The 25297-nt window shown below is 42.8% G+C and overlaps 1 protein-coding gene across 1 annotated transcript in view; it reads right to left on the bottom strand.

Moving 5' to 3' along the window:
- The window catches only part of LOC123759902 (uncharacterized), a 108348-nt gene extending 85364 nt beyond the window's left edge, over positions 1-22984 (bottom strand). The window contains 1 exon segment of the mRNA XM_069325315.1: positions 22548-22984. Within this exon segment, the coding sequence (XP_069181416.1) occupies positions 22548-22632 (85 nt within the window). The 5' untranslated portion in view covers positions 22633-22984.
- Positions 22985-25297: the final 2313 nt, after the last annotated feature.

Below are 25297 nucleotides of genomic sequence, written 5' to 3' on the forward strand. Positions count from 1 at the left end.
CACCCCACCCCACCAACATCCCCCATCAACCACATTCTTTCCTAAACTTCACTGTCTCGCTTGTTATTATATTTTATGATTGTTTCGACGAGTTTTATACATATTCTACTCGGCTTCTTTCCACATTCCTTTCCCTCTACGAATTCACACCATCCCCGTGTGGTTCCTTCACCATCCCTATACACCGACAACTGTCCACCTATCACATTATCCCATATGGCAACTTTCTGCCTTTATCCACTGCCCGGCTACCTCGTCCCAGCCGCCCACTCTCTCTTTCTCTCACTCTCTCTCACCCCCTACGTGTGTATCTCTATAATGACGGTGCGTGTGGCAGTCTACTGACCCTCCACCGTCCACAAGCGGCCCGTCCCAGGTAACTTCATCCCAGCCAGCGGGTTCCCTGCAGACGAAGGCCGCAGCGCCGGCGAGATAGCAGAACAGCTCAACAATATATTGTGTCGCAGGCTCGCTGAGGAGGGGAATTACATCATGGAAGATAATATGAAAAAGGGAAATGTTGGCAAGTGAGCAACGAGGGGGTGGGAGATACTGGTAGAGAGAGAGAGAGAGAGAGAGAGAGAGAGAGAGAGAGAGAGAGAGAGAGAGAGAGAGAGAGAGAGAGAGAGAGAGAGAGAGAGAGAGAGAGAGAGAGAGAGAGACATGGGTGTGGGGTGTGGAGGGGGGAACAGGTAACTGAGAGGAGAGATAAATGACCCGCCTACCATATAAGATCCATCCATTATTTTTTATTTGCCCTTTCATGCGACATTCCAAGTAAAGGTGCACTTCTCTACCCTTTCCTGATGTGTACAGCAATATTACCAGCTGTCACACGGGTGAAATTATTAAGACAAAGAGAGAGAGAGAAAATAACGTAACAAAAAATGGACAAGACTAAGGGAATAATACGACGCAGGCAGGCAACAAGACGCAGCCTGGACCAGTTACTGCTCTCGTTCACCTCCAGTCGCCCCAAGGCCCACACCAAGAGGGCTGAGTGGGGCTACATGTGCGCACAGGTCTACACGTTTACTGAGTGTGCATCATGTGCATCATGTGCAAACTCCATGTTAGTGGTTGTACAAGAATGTGAGAACTCTTGTATATATAAATCAATAAATTTATTTTAGATTTGACTTTAAAGTCAACTCTCCCCCCATCCTGAGACTACGATTATCCCGTATTAGTGCCTGTGTGGAATGTGTAAATTTACTTAAATGGCAGGTAGTGACAGTGGAGGGCACATCTCCTGTGCCTGGTAAGTCCACTACGGGCTCACCATAGCCCGTGCTGCTAGGAACTGTTTGTTCCCAGTAGCTGAATCTAAAAACAACAACACCAAAAGGCAGTGTAGCTCGCTAGCGGGTGGTGGTGGTGTGTGATCATTCCTATTAGCCAAGACGACCAATAAGAATGCAGAGCAAAAATACACTGTTGAGTTGACTTGAGAAAACTTGCCCTGTATGGAATATATCTCCCGCTGCATCTGCTCATTTTCTTTCACTTTCCATGTCTACGAAGATGCTTAGGTGTGCTTTATCGAACTGCGTCCTTTTGGGACATGAAAATTGTAAACTTTATCAACTTAATTTCTCAAGTTCCTTCCTAAGTGAGGAGCATAATAAAATACAGTAAAGCTCTGTCCGAGGATCAATTATATGACCCATGCACTCAAATTCAATAACATTGTATTTATTTATTATACGTATGTACAAATCGTCATGCAAACATTAATTTTCAAAACTGTATAAATACACTAAAAACACGTATATATATATATATATATATATATATATATATATATATATATATATATATATATATATATATATATATATATATATATATACATATATATATATATATACATATATATATATATATATACATATATATATATATATATATATACATATATATATATATATACATATATATATATATACATATATATATATATATATATATATATATATATATATATATATATATATATATATATATATATATATATATATCGTACCTAGTAGCCAGAACGCACTTCTCAGCCTACTATGCAAGGCCCGATTTGCCTAATAAGCCAAGTTTTCCTGAATAAATATATTTTCTCTAATTTTTTTCCTTTGAAATGATAAAGTTACCCATTTCATTATATATGAGGTCAATTTTTTTTTATTGGAGTTAAAATTAACGTAGATATATGACCGAACCTAACCAACCCTACCTAACCTAACCTAACCTATCTTTATAGGTTAGGTTAGGTTAGGTAGCCGAAAAAGTTAGGTTAGGTTAGGTTAGGTAGGTTAGGTAGTCGAAAAACAATTAATTCATGAAAACTTGGCTTATTAGGCAAATTGGGCCTTGCATAGTAGGCTGAGAAGTGCGTTCTGGCTACTAGGTACGACATATATATATATATATATATATATATATATATATATATATATATATATATATATATATATATATATATATATATATATATATATTTAACCCTTCTGAAGATGTATTATTAAATACGAAAGTACTTAAGGAAATTCCTGTTTCAATTCTTCCTCCGTGGTCTGACACTGCCATATATATATATATATATATATTTAAATATATAGGTCAATTCACAGTAAATCAAGGGGACGTGACTGTACATTAGCACGCTCGAGAGGGGCCCGGTACTCGCCTGAGGATGAAAGAAAGAGGAAATAAACAATCTACCCAAGGCAGCTTTAATTATGCAATAGCGTGCCTGTGTTATAAATGCTTCCAGTTGATAAGTTGTTACGGCATATGGTAAGCGTCGTATATACAGGGTAGAGGTAGAGCACAGGAAGAGGAGTGTAGCAACACCAGGAGAGGTGTGGTACACTCACTTATCGCCAGGTGAATACCAGGAGATCCCGACGCGTCAGTAAGATGTGAGCCAAGCAGTGTTTAATTTACTATTTTCAGGATCGATCTGTTATCTTTTGGACCCCCCCATTCTAACTGTCGGATGTCTTATATATATATATATATATATATATATATATATATATATATATATATATATATATATATATATATATATATGCGAACAAGCCTGAATGGTCCCCAGGACAATATGCAACTGAAAACTCATTCAGGCTTGTTCGCATTTGTGTTCCTCACGTATGCCCCAAAGAATGAGGTGATTTGGTAAAATGCTATGCCCAAGATTACTATCCGAGTGCCGGCGGTGGGGTGGTTCAAATAGCCTCGGCTATCACCTCATTATGTCCGGTCGTGATGGTCAAGTGGATTAAGGCGTCTTGTACATACCAGTTGCGTTGCTCCTGGGAGTATGGGTTCGAGTCACTTCTGGGGTGTGAGTTTTCAGTTGCATATTGTCCTGGGGACCATTCAGGCTTGTTCGCATTTGTGTTCCTCACGTGTGCCCCAAAGAATGAGGTGATTTGGTAAAATGCTATGCCCAAGATTACTATCCGAGTGCCGGCGGTGGGGTGGTTCAAATAGCCTCGGCTATCACCTCATTATGTCCGGTCGTGATGGTCAAGTGGATTAAGGCGTCTTGTACATACCAGTTGCGTTGCTCCTGGGAGTATGGGTTCGAGTCACTTCTGGGGTGTGAGTTTTCAGTTATATATATATATATATATATATATATATATATATATATATATATATATATATATATATATATATATATATATATATATATATATATTATATATAAATATATATTATATATATATATATATATATATATATATAATATATATATATATATATATATATATATATATATATATATATATATATATATATATATATATATATAATTGTGTGTAATGTGTGTGTAATTACCTAAGTGTAGTTACAGGATGAGAACTACGCTCGTGATGTCCCGTCTTCCCATCACTCTTTTGTCATATAACGCATTGAAACAACTGACGGTCTTGGCCTCCACCACCTTCTCACTTAACTTGTTCCAACCGTCTACCACTCTGTTTGCGAAAGTGAATTTTCTTATATTTCTTCGGCATCTTTGTTTAGTTGGTCTAAATCTATGACCTCTTGTTCTTGAAGTTCCAGGTCTCAGGAAATCTTCCCTATCGATTTTATCAATTCCAGTTACTATTTTGTACGTAGTGATCATATCACCTCTTTTTCTTCTGTCTTCTAGTTTTGGCATATTTGATGCCTCTAACCTCTCCTCATAGCTCTTGCCCTTCAGTTCTGGGAGCCACTTAGTAGCATGTCTTTGCACCTTTTCCAGTTTGTTGATGTGCCTCTTAAGATATGGGCACCACACAACCGCTGTATATTCTAGCTTTGGCCTTACAAAAGTCGTAAACAATTTCTTTAGTATTTCGCCATCCATGTATTTAAAAGCAATTCTGAAGTTAGAAAGCGTGGCATAGGCTCCTCGCACGACGTTCTTTATTTGGTCCTCAGGTGATAGTTCTCTATCTAGAACTACCCCTAGATCTCTTTCTTTATCAGACTTCTTTAAAGATTTCTCACATAATTTATAGGTTGTGTGGGGTCTATGTTCTCCTATTCCACATTCCATAACATGTCATTTATTCACATTAAATTCCATTTGCCAAGTGGTGTTCCATATCATATGTGCGAACAAGCTTGAATGGACCCCAAGCCAATATGTAACAGAAAACTCCTCACCCCAGAAGAATTCGAACCCAGACAGCCAAGGCTCCATGCACCTCGGCGTATCCAATACTTTAACCGCTAGACCACACTGATTGTTCAAAGGAAGCTTGTGGAATTGTCACACAGTTGGAACTGGTGACCGCGTGAACACCGGGTCCCACCACCTAAACTGTACACACACACACACACACACAGTTGGTGTGTGTGTGTGTGTGTGTGTGTGTGTGTGTGTGTGTGTGTGTGTGTGTGTGTGTGTGTGTGTGTGTGTGTACTCACCTATTTGTGCTTGCGGGGGTTGAGCTCTGGCTCTTTGGTCCCGCCTCTCAACTGTCAATCAACAACCGTTCCACGCATTTACGCCTCGGACCGAACAACTGCTTCCTGACAACAGACTCGTCTGCCTCCAGTTCCCAATGTTGTCCTCTCATTTTACTGCTTCTGAGTGCATGTGTGTGTTCATCATGAGTGCCTCACGGGTTGTTCATCATGAGTGCCTCACGGGTTGTTCATCATGAGCTATACTGCTCCCCCTCTCCACTAGGCTCTTGCTACTTGTATCTGACAGCAAATAGATCAATAACCAACCATACCATTACCATCACTACTATCACCAAACTAACCACAATCAACGTCAACACACCCACGACTCGCCAGTACAACTACCATCGCTATCTAACAACAACAACCACCACCACCACCACTATCACCATCCCCCCAATACCGCCAACGCCACAACTACCAACCTCCAACACAACCACCACCACTATCACCATCCCCCCAATACCGCCAACGCCACAACTACCAACCTCCAGCACAACCACCACCACCACCACCACTATCACCATCCCCCCAATACCGCCAACGCCACAACTACCAACCTCCAACACAACCACCACCACTACCACCACTATCACCATCCCCCCAATACCGCCAACGCCACAACTACCAACCTCCAACACAACCACCACCACCACCACCACTATCACCATCCCCCCAATACCGCCAACGCCACAACTACCAACCTCCAACACAACCACCACCACTACCACCACTATCACCATCCCCCCAATACCGCCAACGCCACAACTACCAACCTCCAACACAACCACCACCACCACCACCACTATCACCATCCCCCCAATACCGCCAACGCCACAACTACCAACCTCCAACACAACCACCACCACCACCACCACTATCACCATCCCCCCAATACCGCCAACGCCACAACTACCAACCTCCAACACAACCACCACCACTACCACCACTATCACCATCCCCCCAATACCGCCAACGCCACAACTACCAACCTCCAACACAACCACCACCACTACCACCACTATCACCATCCCCCCAATACCGCCAACGCCACAACTACCAACCTCCAACACAACCACCACCACTACCACCACTATCACCATCCCCCCAATACCGCCAACGCCACAACTACCAACCTCCAACACAACCACCACCACTACCACCACTATCACCATCCCCCCCCAATACCGCCAACGCCACAACTACCAACCTCCAACACAACCACCACCACTACCACCACTATCACCATCCCCCCAATACCGCCAACGCCACAGCTACCAACCCCACCACCACCACCACAGCTACTAATAATAGACATGAAGCGGCTGGCTACCATATAAGCATAAGAGCGTTGATGACTATGAAGACTTTCACCTGGTCCAGCAGTGTTGTGGTGTACCGGCAACACCGCACTCAAACATAATGTGATGATGGTGATGATGATGGTGATGATGATGGAGTAGCGGTGTTGATGGTATAGTGTTACTGATGGTGGTAATGTGTTTATTCAGGGATATTCCTGCTCCAGGGGTCAGATTCACGAAAGCACTTACGCAAACACTTACGAACCTGTACATCTTTTCTCAATCTTTGGCGGCTTTGTTTCCAATTATTAAACAGTTAATGAGCTCCGAACCACCAGGAGGCTGTTTATAACAATAACAACAGTTGACTGGCAAGTTTTCATGTTTGTAAACTGTTTAATAAATGTAACGAAAGCCGTCAAAGATTGAGGAAAGATGTACACGTTCGTAAGTGCTTGCGTAAGTGCTTTCATGAATCTGGCCCCAGAGCCCTAACTTACTCTGGCAGGCGACATTAAAGTGTTGTCGTTTCAGTCTTAGAAAGCGATTGAGTATTTATGACTTACGTTGGCCTCAGGAAGGTTACGTCCAATGTGTTTAACAATAACTTTTTGCCTTGTTAAATATCAGTGGTCTGTTTGGTCTGTAACTCTGCACTGTGTTAGGATAATGTTCCGGTGGTCTGTTTAGCATTTCTGCACAAGACTGACATTTCGTCTCTTCTAGCGGATCCTGTTAGCCTATTTCCCCATGCACATGGGTATCCAAGCCTGATGGGGGTGAAAGTACACTTACAACTGTTCTTCCAATGGTGGTAGTGTTGATGTAGGCAGTTGTGATGGTGATGTAGGTGGTAGCGATGCGTAGTGGTGGTGGTAGAGTGATGGTAGTGGTGGTGGTAGTTTAAGCACCATCATCGCCGCAACCAACGACAGACCAACCACCATTAACACGCTAACCGTTACAACCTTGCTGGTTACACTCTCGCGCGCGTCCACACACACACACACACACACACACACACACACACACACACACACACACACACACGCCCACCCACCTGTTGATTGACGGTTGAGAGGCGGGATCAAAGAGCCAGAGCTCAACCCCCGCAAACACAACTAGGTGAGTACAACTAGGTGAGTACACACACACACACACACACACACACACACACACACACACACACACACACACACACACACACACACACAACCTTACTCACAAGCCGCCGCATTAAACATCATTACAAGACCCAAAACTTGAACCCAAACACGCGGGTAACCCAAAGAGTCGTGCCGTGCTGAGCGGGTCGTACTGCACTTGGTCAGCCTTCGGTACACAGGCAACACGTCTGCTCATCTCTACCAGACGTATGACTTCGGTCAATAAAACATTTAATTTTCTCTCGTTTCTACATCATATATTTTTATTAAAGTAACCTGTCCCCATGTAGTTCCTGGTAGCCTATGATGGCGCCCAGCGACCTCTAATGACCCTTGAAAACTCCTCTTGACCTTTATAGTGACTTTTGATGGGTTATGACTCTTCCTAGCGACCTCTGGTGTCCTATTCGCGATAACTAATTATATCCCCTAATAACTTATATTAATATGTGATGGACCTAACAACTCCCAATTACTTTTAATATCCCGCTAATTACTCCAGGGTAGTTTTAATAACATCTAACAACCTCCAGAAGAATTTTGATGGCCCATAACAACTAACGATCTTTAATGATTCCCCAAATCTATTATGATCCAAGATAGGGTAATCATCAGGAGAAAGCGGTAAGCCAGTATGATTACAACACCCGGTGACCTCAAATTGGTCCTTGGGCCAATGACCGACAGTGACCTATGATAACTGTACTTTATAATCCTCGATAACCACTTCTTAACTCTCGTGTTTCAGTTATAATTGTTCACTAAACTCTGATTATAATGACCCCTGATAACTACTACCAGTGACCTCTGGTTACCAGCGACATCTTTTGATGATGACTGATGGCCCAGAACCATTGGTGGCGCCTATCCCTTATTCCCCGATTAGTTAGGAACGTCGGGGTGAACCCTTAATATAACATTCCCCTGTTGTTTGGTGGTCATCTGTGTACCCCAGCGAGCCTTGGGGTACACAGCCTTGTTTAACCTTGTCATGGTGCTCTCTACACTCTCTCCCTCTGCCTGACTGAGGATGATGACCCCAGGAAGGGGTAAATGTACCCCCTTCCTCCTCCTTTTCCTTCTCTCCCTCCCCCATCCCTCCAGACGAGGATCATATTGCATTCAAGATTTCTGTCACGTTTTCAACCTTGTTTATCTACCCTTCAACCTCCATCCTGATACCTAGAAATAGTGTTGATCGAACAATATACTTCTGAAATTTTGGGTCAGCTATAGAGGGATGTATTAAGTGGTTGCTAAATGAACGACCTCCCCCGGACGAAGAGTTATGATGCAGGGGCGAGCTGCAGCGGGAACTATGCAGTGAGGGTCGTTCACCTCCCTGGCTGTGCACAGTCTCGAACTAGTGACTCGGAATGGTACACTGTGGCCGACAAGAGCAGCAGCAGCAGTGCCTGCACCACCACCATAAAACAGCCACAACAACAACAACAATTCAAACCAACAACAACAACAGCCCCACGTTCACCAACAGCATCAATATGGTGGTGAATATAATATAGCATCATACTACTATTATGGTGGTGTTAGCTAGTATCTTGTGGCATTATGGTGGTGCTAGCATTATCCTAAAATTGGCATTGCACTATTTATAATGATGGCGTTTATCATCCCCCTCTCTCCCCCCCCCCCTCTCTCTCTCTCTCTCTCTCTCTCTCTCTCTCTCTCTCTCTCTCTCTCTCTCTCTCTCTCTCTCTCTCTCTCGGATGGGAAGTGTGAACAGTTCCACACACAGAACAAGAGTAGGAGAGGAATGAGAGCAGGGAGAGCGGGAGAGGAGAAAAGTGTGGGTGGAAGGGGTCAACCTCACAGGCCGCCGTCAGAACGAAATGGGAGAAGAAAGACAAGAATTACGAGGAGGACGAAGGGGTCAACCAAAAAAAAAAATAAATGGGAAATATAATCCCAGGAAAATATTTACCTGAAATAGAATATAATAGTAAAATAGAAGGAAGAACAGAAGAGTGTAATACGCGCGATCGCGACACCCGCGGCAGACACACCGACGATCGCGACACCCGCGGCAAACACACCGACGATCGCGACACCCGCGGCAGACACACCGACGATCGCGACACCCGCGGCAGACACACCGACGATCGCGACACCCGCGGCAGACACACCGACGATCGCGACACCCGCGGCAGACACACCGACGATCGCGACACCCGCGGCAGACACACCGACGATCGCGACACCCGCGGCAGACACACCGACGATCGCGACACCCGCGGCAGACACACCGACGATCGCGACACCCGCGGCAGACACACCGACGATCGCGACACCCGCGGCAGACACACCGACGATCGCGACACCCGCGGCAGACACACCGACGATCGCGACACCCGCGGCAGACACACCGACGATCGCGACACCCGCGGCAGACACACCGACGATCGCGACACCCGCGGCAGACACCGACGATCGCGACACCCGCGGCAGACACACCGACGATCGCGACACCCGCGGCAGACCCCCCCCCCCACCCCCCACTTGACCACGCGGCACCATGATACCTGGTTACCTGGTTGATGGGGTTCTGGGAGTTCTTCTACTCCCCAAGCCCGGCCCGAGGCCAGGCTCGACTTGTGAGAGTTTGGTCCACCAGGCTGTTGCTTGGAGCGGCCCGCAGGCCCACATACCCACCACAGCCCGGTTGGTCCGGCACTCCTTGGAGGAATAAATCTAGTTTCCTCTTGAAAATGTCCACGGTTGTTCCGGCAATATTTTTGGCCATGGGGTGTAGGGGTGACCGTGACAGCAGCGTGTGACCATGATGGTGGGGGGGGGAGGAGGGGTGTAGCGTGCCGTGACTCCCGGCCACCAGAGGGGGGAGGGGGGGGTGTGATACTTTACGTCACCGCCGCTGGCACAACGTTCACGCCACCTAACTGCAACCCAACACTTTTTGGTCAGCCTGTCGGCCTCACACTTTTCGCAAGTGCATGATAACTGTTTTTGTGTCAAACTTAAAAGAAACGTTCACGTTTCGTTTATATCACTAAGAACTCTTTGACCCGGCCAGGATTCGAACCCATGCCGTACACAGTACCGCGACCACCGCACCAATGATCGTCTACGATCATTGGTGCTACGACAGAGACGGGGCAACAGTTACGACAAAGACTGACCAAAAGAGCCAGCGAGGCAGGTTCAGTAATCTGCTTCAGTACCCCCCTAAAGTCTGAGCGACAGTTCTCAAGACACCAGTAGGACACGGGATAATTACAGCGTCATCAGTCGTGCCATATAACTGCCACCAGTTGAGGCACTCTTGACACACCAGGGGAAGAGTGTGGTTCATATGGGGGGGGGGGGTTCAAACCTGGGTGGCAACAGTGATCGCTTGAGCGGCGGTGCGCAGTGCAGGACTTTGAACGCTGGCTGGCTGGCTGGCTCACTCAGTGTTTCTGGGTTGCATAAGAGTGTAGTGTAAGGGGGTGATGCACCAGCGAGGGTTACGAAATAGCTCAATGTTTTGTCTGTGTGTACTCATCTAAATGTGCCTAAGGGTCGTGCGAGTAGGTGTGAACTCGCCTTGGCTATATTACCTTCGCGTCCCGTCTCCCCTCTTTCTTTTGCCCCTCACAATTTACCTGAAGGATCCATTACCTGAACCAGTTATTGCAATTTACATCAGATACTCAAACGTCATTCCTTGAACGCTCATTCCCAGTGGACCTTTAAAGTTTACTTCCTGATGAATACGGATTAACTATTCGGTCAGGTCTAGCTCATTCATCGTCCAACCTGTTCTCCCGTCGCTAAATTGCTGTACTAAATTTGCCTGAATCCCAGGACCCACGGACGAAAAACGGCACTAAATAAATTTTGCGAGCCGCTATCATATTTAGTACATAAGGTTTTGGCCTTAAGGGGGGAATTATACGTCAAAATACGATGTGCTATTAGGGAGAACGGGTTACACCGTTGCTCTTCATTCTTGTGGCTCCCATAACATAGGAGAATTTATCGGGTCTGTGTCCATTAGTTTTTCTCTCCATGTATAAGTTTCTCTGTGGGGTGTCCGTTCTCGTCGTGTGTACTCGCCTAGTTGTGCTTGCGGGGGGTTGAGCTTTGGTTCTTTGGTCCTGCCTCTCAACTATCAATCAGCTGTGTGTGTGTGTGTATGTGTGTGTGTATGTGTGTGTGTGTGTGTGTGTGTGTGTGTGTGTGTGTGTGTGTGTGTGTGTGTGTGTGTGTGTGTGTGTGTGTGTGTGTGTGTAAGATATTATCACGTCTGAAGGAAGAGGAACACACATGTGTATGTATAAACTAGGAGCTGCGAGTCAGTATGTGTATAGATCCTTGCTACATTTTCCCAGGCGAGAAAATACAAGAGAAAGATCTGCGTCAGTGACTGCACAGATCAATGTCCGTAAAGGTGACGAAAACCGGATACCTGCGTATATAAAACTGAGACGTGTGTGTGTGTGTGTGTGTGTCGATGCGTACGGCTGCCGTCAAACTCTATGCGGAAAGGAAGGCTTTGCGTAAAACGGATGATGTACACATGGATATCAGAGCTCGGAGTGTTGCGTAATGCTTATGAGGAAGTGCTGTCGCTGCCGGCCATTTGCATACACATACACACACACACACACACACACACACACACACACACACACACACACACACTTTCATTCTGGAAAGTGTGTGCAGAGGCACTTTGCTTGCCACTCTCTATAGTGTATAGTAGGTCACTGGAGACGGGAGACCTACCAGAAATATGGAAGACGGCTAATGTGGTCCCAATATACAAAAAGGGCGACAGACAAGAGGCACTGAACTACAGGCCAGTGTCCTTGACTTGTATACCATGCAAGGTGATGGAGAAGATCGTGAGGGAAAAACTTAATAATAAAATATCTGGAGAAAAGGGACTTCGTGACAAATCGCCAACATGGGTTCAGGGAGGGTAAATCTTGCCTTAAAGGCTTAATAGAGTTCTACGACCAGGTGACAAAGATTAAGCAAGAGAAGGCTGGGCGGACTGCATTTTCTTGGACTGTCGGAAAGCCTTTGACATAGTACCCCATAAGAGGCCTACCTTACCTTGAGGTGATTTCAGGGCTCAGCGACCCCGCGGCCCGGTCGTCGACCAGGCCTCCTCGTTTGTGGACTGGTCAACCAGGCTGTTGGGCGCGGCTGCTCGCAGCCTGACGTATGAGTCACAGCCTGGTTGATCAGGTATCCTTTGGAGGTGTTTGTCAAGTTCTCTCTTGAACACTGTGAGGGGGTGGGCCAGTTATGCCCCTTATGTGTAGCGGAAGCGTGTTGAACAGTCCCAATATAGCAGCATATATATATATGGTATATATATATATATATATATATATATATATATATATATATATATATATATATATATATATATATATATATATATATATATATATATGTGTGTGTGTATATCACGAAAATAAACACGTGATTAAGAATGTGACAATGTCAGACCACGAAGGAAAAATGAAACAGGAAATTTCCTGTTTCATTTTTCCTTCGTGGTCTGACATTGCCACATATATATATATATATATATATATATATATATATATATATATATATATATATATATATATATATATATATAATATATATATATATATATATATATATATATATACATAATATATATATATATATATATATATATATATATATATATATATATATATATATATATATATATATATATGGTATATATATATACCAGCCTGAACAGGTTGGTACATAAGCTGGAGAGACAGGCAGGTGTAGCTGATAAGGTGCTCCAGTGGATAAGGGAGTACCTAAACAATAGGAAGCAGAGAGTTACAGTGAGGGATGAGACCTCAGATTGGCGTAAAGTCACCAGTGGAGTCCCACAGAGCTCTGTACTCGGTCCTATCTTGTTTCTGATATACGTAAATGATCTCCTGGAGGGTATAGACTCATTCATCTCAATGTTTGCTGACGATGCCAAAATTATGAGAAAGATTAAGACAGAGAAGGACTGCTTGAGGCTTCAAGAAGACCTAGACAAACTGAAGGAATGGTCGAACAAGAGGTTGTTACAGTCTAACCCAAGCAAATGTAATGTAATGAAGATAGGTGTAGGAAGCAGGAGACCAGATACAAGGTATTATTTGGGAGATGAAAATCTTCAAGAGTCAGAGAGAAAGACTTGGGGATTGATATCACGCCAGACCTGTCCCCTGAAGCCAATATCAAGAGCATAACATCAGCGGCATACGCAAGGTTGGCCAACATGAGAACGGCATTTAGAAACTTGTGTAAGGAATCATTCAGAACATTGCATACCGCATATATCAGACCAATCCTGGAGGTATGCAGCTCCAGAATGGAGTCCATATCTATTCAAGCATAAGACTAAACTGGAGACGGTTCAAAGGTTTGCCACCAGACTAGTACCGAAGCTGAGAGGTATGAACTACGAGGAGAGACTACGGAGTTAAACCTCACGTCGCTGGAAGACAAAAGAGTTAAAGGGGACATGATCACCACATACAAGATTCTCAAAGGAATTGATAGGGTAGATAAGGACATGCTATTTAACACAAGGGGCACACGCACTAGGGGACACAGGTGAAAACTGAGTGCCCAAATGAACCACAGAGATATTAGTAAGAACTTTTTTAGTGTCAGAGTGGTTGACAAATGGAATGCATTAGGAAGTGATGTGGTGGAGGTTGACTCCATACACAGCTTCAAGTGTAGATATGATAGAGCCCAATAGGCTCAGGAACCTGTACACCTGTTGAGCAGTCGTGTGAGTGTGAGCTCCCCATAGTGCGCATCCCTGGAAACACAAACCGAAACTGTCTCTATTTTCCGCTTGTTACAACCTGTAATAAAGTAGTTACATCTTGGCTTAACGTGTTTATGACGTATTAGAACGTTGTTACAACTTGCTATATTGGTTGTCATAACTGGTTAGGTGTTAAAACTTGTTCGAACGTAGTACCAACGTCGTAGTTTCGGTGTGTGTTTGGCGGGATCTCTCTCCTGTGTGCTGATTGTGGTTATGAAGCCGTTCACAGATGGCGCCCTGTTCCCACCACTGGCTGCGTGCTACAACCCGGCTTCTCACCAAATATATCCGATTTTTTACAGATTCTGTCAATCCGTTACAAATGTGGCGTATTTGTAACAATGAAAGCAAAGTAATATTTACGTTTTTTGTGCATAAGCCTCGATAGGTCGGGCGAGTTGCTTGGGTTGGCGAGATCCAGAGCCAGGATTCATCAAGGAATTGGTTATCCACTTACGAAACTCATACATCTTTCCTCAACCATTGCATCATCGTTTATATTTAATAACCGGCTTGTGAGCTCCGAAGCTCTATGGGTTTCATAAGTGTATATGTAAAAGCTTGATGAAACCGAGCAGACAGCACACTGGACTTGTGATCCTTTGGTCCCGGGTTCGATCCTGGGCGCCGGCGAGAAACAATGGGCAGAGTTTCTTTCACCCTATGCCCCTGTTACCTAGCAGTAAAATAGGTACCTGGGTGTTAGCCAGCTGTCACGGGCTGCTTCCTGGGGGTGGAGGCCTGGTCGAGGACCGGGCCGCGGGGACACTAAAAAAAAGCCCTGAAATCAAATCATCTCAAGATAGGCCAGGTTAGACAACACAGTTGCAATTTTAACGGAGTGGCAATTCCAGATATCGGATGGAAGGTGTGCCGAGAAGGGGGGGGGGGGGTTGCAGAAGCAGGATTCCAGATCTCTTTTCATCCCTTCACTTGCAATACCCGTTTATTTTAGCTGATATGTATGCGTCTTGGTCACTCGCTGTGGGATTGGAAAACTTTCATGAACTTAGTATTGTTGATCTTACCCATATGGCTGAGCCCCACTAGGCCAGCTGGTCCTAAAATATTGAGCACGAACCGATGGATTAAACTGAGAAATTTGGCTTCAGAAAAGAAATAGGTAAATAATGATTTGTAAATAGGCTTTCAGAGAAGATAACAAATATCATTATGTAAACACAAATAAGGATTGAATAAATCCACAATTTGTTGGTTGTTATAAATTAGAGCAACCTTACATGAGCTGGTAGGCTTTCTGCAGTCTTTCTTCTTATGATCAGTTCACTGTAATTCTCTCATATCGTTAAGACATTATTTATGGAACGTCTTTCAACAAGGTGCATCCACACTAACCCATATTGAATGTTGAAATTTATTGTATCACTAACTCATATTCTACAACCTTTCTATAGCACAGCCTTCACTTATGAAAAATAAAACCATCATTCAGTTTCTTCAACAAATTACTTACATATTGATCTAAATTACTTTTACTATTGCTTGTGTACTAAATTGCTTAATATCATATTTTAAATCTTGACAATTAATTTTGGCAATTAACTTATTTAATTTTGCAATATCATTTACAGGGTACGAATCTCAAGCTAAAATAACATTAAAGGTGCAAACAAAAGAGCACAAACAATAAAACAATGAAAACATTATCCAAACAAGACTTCAAAATATTTAATGAAGAAATAAAATACAAGTTTCGTGGATATAAATATTTTGTAAGAGGAGAGTTCAACGCTTCAGTAAGTAGTGTCCTCCTCACTTCCACACTCCCGCCGCTGCCAACCCCTACCACCATCTTGAGGTTATCTTGAGATGATTTCGGGGCTTTAGTGTCCCCGCGGCCCGGTCCTCGACCAGGCCTCCACCCCCAGGAAGCAGCCCGTGACAGCTGACTAACTCCCAGGTACCTATTTACTGCTAGGTAACAGGGGCATTCAGGGTGAAAGAAACTTTGCCCATTTGTTTCTGCCTCGTGCGGGAATCGAACCCGCGCCACAGAATTACGAGTCCTGCGCGCTATCCACCAGGCTACGAGGCCCCCAAGACCATACCTGGAGATCAGCACACATTGAGAAGATTTCGCGAATACTCCTCGAGCCCGGCCTGGTGCTAGGCTCCATGCCAATCTATCCACCCCTGCCCCATCTCCAGCCATGCATAATTTTATCCCTCCATACCTCTCTCCCTGCCTTAAACCCTACACGACTGGCTCCATACCTTCATACCTCTATCCACACATGAATACGTCCCTGCCTTCCACCCTCCAAATCTCCGTCCTCCCCACCTTACCTATTTCCTCCCTAATTCCTTACCTCTGCCATTTCTTGTCCCTAGTTAAATATATTTAAAATAAAGCCACAACATGACCTGGAAAGGTGAACGGATAACTTATATGGCAATAAAATATTCTGGAAATATTTCTTTGGGATATTTATTAAATAATTCTGTATAATTATTATTATACCCACATAGAAGTAACTTATTTTGCACTCCCATTGTGTTCATTCGTGTATATTTTCATCCATTCTCTCCCTCTCCTTCATTGCCACTCAATCACGCTGGATTTGATGGATTGTGGATAAAGGGTATGGTTGGTACACGGAGGGGCGCCTATTAAAGATAATGATGTCGTTAATATCGCTCAGGTAAGGGGCTGTTTCATCTCCTGACCACCAAGCCTCTGCCAGCCTCCCCATCTTGGATCACTGTATAGGGCATCTTCAGATTCGCTTTTGTACAGCCGCTGATACTTGCATGATAGGTCAAACTCCTTCGTAGTATTTGCTAGTTTCGTAGTAAATACATATTTTACAAATTAACTATTACACGTATGCCCTTAAAATCTGCTCTGCTTTACTGCGCCTTGCGTGGCGAGGCAGATGTAATAATAATGTGCGAACATTTCACAGCTACTATAAGAGAAATCTTAAACAATAAAACAAGCTCGAGAGAACTGGTCACGTGTTGCACTTCAGAAGAAATACCTAACCAATTATACTCGACTGATTTTTCGCTGACATTTAGCAGTGCAAACTGCACACAGTAAACATTACAATTCTAAGATAACCTTCAGTTTACAGTATTGAGTTGCTACTTGCGTATTTTGCTGCACACGTAACTCAACAAATGAACGTACAACAGAGTGCAGTCGAGTAATTTGGAGATCATAAAACTAATAAGAAAATAAAACTTTTCCTACATAGTAAATTAATTAAACTTTCAAGTACAAGACTAAGATACACTAAATCTAGAAGTCGATACTATGCTATTCTATGAACACTAACGAAGAGTGCGCGTAGTAGGCTACTCTATGCGCTACAGGTTAGTTAAAAACACTCAAGTCCACTAATGCTGCACTGTAACCAAAGCAGAACAAAGTTCGATGGAGCATGCATGCCAGAGTGTGGACCTAACAATCAGTGACGCCTAAGCAGAATGGACAAGCCGTGGACAACACAAGCTAGGCTAGACAACCGGTCACCTAGATCTTATGAGGGCGCTGGGCAGAAATTCGGATGAAGCATTTTCCCCCTTTCGCTGGCTCACCTAGGGTATGACCTTATCGTTGAACACCCAGACCTTACGCAGCTTCACCCCCTTAACTAATGGTCACGTTTAGCCAACCAAGGCGATATTTTATGGCCCGTTTCCGCAATAAAGCCCCAATCGTGAATTTATATGAGTAGGTTTTTAACACTGAGGATCGTATACTCAAATTACTGTATACACATGAGGGAGAAAGCGAAGTAACTAAGAGAACCATGTGGTTACACAAGACTGATAAATCCTATGATGATGCCTGCAAGGTTCTCTCGGCCACTGACTTTGAGCTTGCATGCTTCAGGTGATTTGAAGAAATTGCCATCAGAATATCCGAGGAAGTCTTAAAACAGGCATTCTCAAGTATTTAAGTCACATGACAATGATATATGACTATATATATATATATATATATATATATATATATATATATATATATATATATATATATATATATATATATATATATATATATGTGTGTGTGTGTGTGTGTGTGTTAATCACGAAAATTAACGTGATGAAAAATGTGACAGTGTCAGACCACGGAGGAAGAACTGAAACAGGAATTTCCTTAAGTACTTTCGTATATTAATACATCTTCAGAAGGAATGATACTATACTCTACTATGTATATATCTTACTATACATGCATGAAAGCTATGAGCATATATATGCTCATATAGGGGGGGGTTCCACCTCTGTTTGTAGGGACCCTTAAGCCTCGAAGAAGACGATATGCAGCACCCGGCAGAGCCTTGTCAGGTTCTCGTGCACTGGTACATATCGTCTTCTACCACCCCGTATATATTTGTATATATAGGGAAATTTATTGTACAAGATTACATGATTACCAAATGTAGCCTTAACACATACACAACACAACCAATACAAGTAAAATTAAAAACACGCCAAAGGAAACACTGATAAATGTCACGGACAGATTCGATCATTGTTGCAAGTCGAACACTTCTTCGAATTCCTCCGAAGTTGGACTCGTGCCCAAGATGCAATAGGCATTCCCCCTCTGAATGGCGACACTGAGGCGCTGGAACAAAAAACTTTTCGCCCTCTGGTCTTTTGTAGCGCCGATCAATTTGTCCACCAATTCCTTCAGGAACTTCAATGCACATTTTCCCCACGAACCGAGGGGTCTCCGAACCGATCGGAACAAAGCTGTAGCAGTGTGCCAGACCTCTGTATTTGATGGTTTTTCTGCGATTCCCTGAAAGAAGCAGCGACGCCCCCTTCGCTTGCGCTGTGGGGGAGGTATTACTGGCCAGTGTGGCAGCACATGTGTAGTCCCACACCACTTGCTTACCATCCTTCCCAGGAAACAAGGTGACCCCGTCTGGGCGCTTCAGAGGTTCGTTGGTCTGAATAAGTGTGGTTCTCTTTGTGCTGGGCAGCGGGCCGTGGCGAGGCTCCTCTTGATGATGTCGTTGACGTCTTCATGTCTTGTAATCTTATCCTGTGATTTACGACATACCAGACCATGACAACCATATTAAGATATTATATATATATTTCCCCGGTTGCAATTCTTATACCATGTCGTAGCTCAGTCGATTAAGGCAACGTCTGAGATGCTCTTGGACGTAGGTTCGAATCCTCGTCACGGCCCTTGTGGATTTGTTCATTTGGGCACCATTCCTTCCCTTCCTCTCTGTCCCATCCCAAATCCTTATCCTGATCCCTTCCCAGTGTTATATAGTCGTAATGGCTTGGCGCTTTCCCCTGATAATCATCTACTTAGTTCCTTCAGTGTAGACTAAGAACACGCCAAACGAGTGCAGAGAACATGAGGGAATAAAAGTTTCTTCCTTTCATAGTGTCAAAATCAGAAACGTGGTGCCCCCCTAAGAGCTGAAGCTCGTGAACAAATCCACAAGGGCCGTGACGAGGATTCGAACCTGCGTCCATTTGATGCATCACGTTAGTGTGATTTCTGTGTGTAAGCTGAAGCTCGGTTTAGTAAAGTTTTTATAAAAGTACTATTTGGCAAGTACTTCAGTAAGTCATCATACAAAATCCCCACATACAATACTTCCGAAAGTCATCATACGAAAGTTACCACATACAATGTCACCATATACAACGTTTCTGCAAGTCATCATACAGTCACCCCCACACACACACACACAACACTTCAGCAAGTCATTCAGCGTCACCTAACCTCTATCCACTCTTGACTACGAGCGGTAGCCTACTACCTCCACAGCCCCGCTCCTGTGCCAGGTAAGTCCCCTACGGGCTCACCATAGCCCGTGCTACTTGGAACTTTTGTTCTGAGTAGCTGAATCTAAAACAACAACAACTACTACCTCATTACGGGCTATTCATGCCCGTTCCACCTCTTGGGTGGCTTAATCTTCATCAATCAATAAATCTAAATCACCATTCTTCCAGCCGAAAAACAAAACAAAAGAATGGCTCATCGCGAAGAGTACTAACTTGAAGTACTTGAAGTTAGTACTTCAGTAGAGTACTAACTACTGAAAGTGTGAAACTTTCAGTAGTTTCACATTGAAACTACCTCCCGGAAGTAGGCAGAGGAGTCTGTTCCAAATATGTCAACGATCTAAGAGGAAATAAGCTCCATTGTATCATGTTCTCTAATGGTGCAAAATTAATGAGATGAATTAGGCTAGAGTACTGCCCGACAGTCCACTGAAGCATTATCTAACTCAGAGCAGAATTACAAACCAAATAAAAGACTTTTATATTGCAAAATGACCTAGGCACTATAAAAATGGTCTGAAAAATTTGGAAACTTGCTAAATTTAACCCAAACATATGCAAAGTTATAAGGCTTGGAAATAAAAAAAAAAGACCCAAAATACAGTATACACTGAGGGACAGGCAGCCTCATACATAAAAAAAAGTATAACGACTTCGGAAGTAGACATAGCTCTAAACCTAACACCAGAGGCGAAAATTTGCAGGATAAATTTGGAAAGAAAGCCTAAGCTTACACCAATCTGGCCAACGATCACAACATATACCAACATCAGTTAAACATGCACCATACTTCGTTTTTACACAGTCTTAACATGCACCATACTTCGGCAAATCATCATACAAAGTCGCCACAAACATCACTTTTCAGTAGGTTATCATAGTGACCAGATGCATAACACTGAAGCAACTGTCAACACATTTCAGCAAGTAGTCATCATTGTTGACATAATCAAGTCATTTCTTAAAACATCACCAACCCAACCTCCTGTTTAGTTAGTACTTATTATAACTACGTGGACCATCGTACATACACAGAGGGTTAAGTTTTCTTTGCAACATAGTACAAGAACCTTTCCGATTTGTCCAAATTCAATAGTACCGATTTCTACTTTCTAATTGCCTTTTACGTCAATATGTGTATGACGGTCCTCATCGTTACTATATGTACTACTTAAACAGGAGGATGGGCTGAATATTGACTTAAAATCAAGCCATAAACGTCGTCATTGTGTTCAGCTACAAAATCAGGATCTGCGGATTGGTAATAGAATTCAATCAATTACGAATCACTTATTTTGATGAAAGGGAGCAACAGAAAAACAGAAGGGTATTTCCATCGCACCAGGCTTGGATACCCCATGTGCATGGAAATAGGCTTCCAGAGGATGAGAGGAAATGTCAGTACAAAAATATGAAGAAATGCCCGACCACTGAGGCATTATCTAACTCGGTGCAGAGTTAGAAACCTAATATGATTTCAGCCGAGATTTAACATAGCAGAAGTTGTTAAACACACTGGACAATCATACTGAAGCGAACATACGAGTCCTAATACACATACTCCACCCAAGACAAACGTCAAAAGAGTAATCCTTGGCAGGCCAGTCAGAGGCCCGCGCAGGAATATCACTGAAAAAGTAGTCATTGTGTGATATACTAAGATCTATATATATAAGAGACAAGTGTTGACATACAAGATTTGTCCTTAGAATATTATCGTCTCTTAACCATTAAGCACATATCAAAATGCCTTTCGCTAGTTTTAGTCTGCATTTCGGAGAATATTTTTTTTGTGACTGCTCACCGATGGTGTTCTCGACACGTAAAACTTTGGACTTGCAATTACTCGTATAATAATAATCATTTACTTGGAAAACACAGAAGAATATGATACAGTGATTAATTAGTTGTGACAGGATGTATACGGGTCCCGTTATTACAATCGGGTCTGTTCTCGACTCGCAATCCAGAATTCTGGGTTCAAATCTCGGACGGGACAGAAATGATTGGGCGCATTTCCTATCACCTAATGATGCTCCTGTTCACCTACCAGTAAATAGGTAACCAGGAGTTATCTTGTTGAAGGGAAGCATCCTTGGGAGGAACAGTAATGCGACCCTGGGGGGGGGGCTTGATATAAGCCTAACATACACAAATTAATATGAAAGGTTTCGTACATTATTATACCTATTACGTAACTCAATTTAAAGTGTCAATTTTTAGAGGCATCTTAAATTATTTCTGCACCGTTTCATTTATGGAAAAAGACACATTATAACTAGATAAAATAATGATACATAGTATAGAGAAAATAAATTAACCCCAGAATTTTGCTTAACACAAAACATTTCCGTTGTGATCCTGAAATATAGGCCTACATGCAGGCAGTGGAGTTTACATATATACTATTTCTGACGTTACAATAGAATGGGCAGACCCCACCCTCCCCCCACCCCCATACAAACACTTTCTTACCTGAAGTTGTGAAGATCAACAATAACATTAGTAATAGGAAAATCCTGCAGGTCCCTGGCAGCCCGAGGCGGGCGTGGGCACTCATGCTGGCCGACTAGTCCACACTGGCACACACTGCTGACATGCTTGTCACATTCCAGCCACCTCAAGGGTCACATTAAGGACCACCACCCTCAGGCAAACCTTTCCCATCGGTAAACAATCTTGTAAATTTCCTTTCCTGAAATGCTGTGTTCAGCGGCTTTGCTAGCACTGTAGGGTAACTCCACTGCTGGGGAACGAGGTCACTCGAAGTGGGCGTATTATTTCACTGCACATTCGAAGCACTAAGAAAAAGGTTATAATTTGAGGGCACAATCAGGAGAGTCAGAGCGAAGACCCTCACGCCTGAGATGCTCCATCGGCACTGACGTCAAGGCGGCCCCCAGGACCAACACTGGGGTTGCCAGCGCTCACAAGTCGCATATTTTAAGAGATTAGAAAGTGAGATCTGCGCCATTCTGTAAATTGATGGAAACTGCGTCGATAGAAATATTATATGTACTCACACACTTTGATTTAAGTAATTATGCAGGCGATGAGTCACAATAACGTGGCTGAAGTATGTTGACCAATCCACATACTAGAAAATGAAGGGACGACGACGTTTCGGTCCGTCCTGGACCATTCTCAAGTCGATCCCACAATTGACTTGAGAATGGTCCAGGACGGACCGAAACGTCGTCGTCCCTTCATTTTCTAGTGTGTGGATTGGTCAACATAGGGTGAGTAATTATTACTATAAGAAAAATGCTTTAGCAACTAGAGCAATATATTACAATGCAATTGACAAATTAATCAGCCGTCCTCCGTACTTATTACACTTTGTATTAAAACGTACTGTCAATTTGGAGGATGGGTTGCAGCAATTACAATTACCTGTAGATCTCTTAAGAAGCCTATAGGCTGCGAGCAACAGTAAAAACGTTATAAATGTTTTTATATTTAAGGAGTCTGATTCACCGATTACCTTATCTACCTATAATTAGTACTAGTGCTAGTACTAGTATATGCCTGTCATCATTATCACCTTTATATTGTATATCATGCCTTATATTTCTTGAACATAATCAATTATGTTAGTTTACTACTCTTTTAGTGTTAATTAAATGTTTACCCTTTATACCATTAAATAATTGTTTCTAATTTTTTCCAAATCTTGTCCGAAACGCTTTGTGTATTAGTGGCTTCATTTGTATGGCTCCTTTTCTTACAATAGTGCCTTTCTCTTATGCTCTTTGTGTGCATTTTCTTTTGGATACAATTACTGTATATACATTTTCTCAAATCATATAATATAGCATTGTTCTGATGTAAACAAAAGTTTGAATGAGGGAAGATAACACACCATTATATCTGGGAAACTGAAGGAAAGACTTCCCCCGTCTGTAACTTTAAATTTCTATACGATTACCGGTACAGACAACCAATGTTAATTAACAAATCCACAAGGGCCGTGACGAAGATTCGAACCTACATCCAAGATCATCCCAGACGCTGCCTTAATCGACTGAGCTACGACATGGTAAAAGAGTTGAAACCAGAAGTTGTACCTAACTTATTAGGATCCTGCAGCCTCTCCGAGACACAAACCAGGGTTTACACAACTCACTGATACATTTTTTTCATTTCACAACTCATTTTGTTCATTGATGGATCACGCTATTGTGATTTCTGTGTGTAATGTTAATTAACATGTTAAATAAAGTTTACTCTAGTATAGCGTACTGGGAAGGGTAATGAGTCAATGGTTTGCAATTTTTACCATGAGAAAGTTTTTTCAATGTGCCCTCGATGTGGTATGCGATAATACATTTAGTTAGTTAATTAATGACCTGAATTGGTGTATTCATTTTTCAAGTGATATATATTGTGCTATCCAAGAATAATGTGAGTTGAATATTACCTAATAGTTATGTATATATATATATATATATATATATATATATATATATATATATAAAATATATATATATATATATATATATATATATATATATATATATATATATATATATATATATATATATATATATTTTTACTCTAGGCCAGATCAAACTGTTTCGGCCCCTAGATCAAAAGTACAACTAAATGGGGACCTCACCATCCGGTCAATGTAATTAGCGTGGCCATTGAATGGTTAAGCACATACATAGACAACTCATATCATAATAATATATAATGATTAATCATCAGTTATATAATGCATAGTTTTGCAGAGGAATCTAAATACTATATGATATTTGTCCATTTTTATAGTATACAAAAAAGTGATGGTGGGCCCCCTGTTGATTGTGGGCCCCCTGTTGATTGTGGGGGCCCCCCTGGTGATTGTGCTTCCCCCCCCCCCCCCTGGTGCTGGTTACCCCTATAGGCTATGGTCGATATTTGGTAATCTTGCCGTGCTGTAACTACCATAAAGTTGTAATGAAAGGCGATGACAGTATGCTTGCTGGTAAATTTCATATGTTATATAGCGGGTAAGAATGTACAATCATGCTTGCATGCCCAGGTTGATGCACTATTTCTAGCGGTTTAGAGTTTTCGCTGTAAATACATAAAATGATCACCGTCGTAGCCTATGGTTAGGTCAGCAACATATAAATGCGCATATATCGTACCTGGAATGGAGAATTCGATACCGTTAATAGCAATTATGAAGACACTAGTGATTAAAACACTTTCTTGCAGGACGTCCTTTCTCATAACAA

The sequence above is a fragment of the Procambarus clarkii genome, chromosome 16 (genome assembly GCF_040958095.1).
Source record: "Procambarus clarkii isolate CNS0578487 chromosome 16, FALCON_Pclarkii_2.0, whole genome shotgun sequence".
NCBI lineage: Eukaryota > Metazoa > Arthropoda > Malacostraca > Decapoda > Cambaridae > Procambarus > Procambarus clarkii.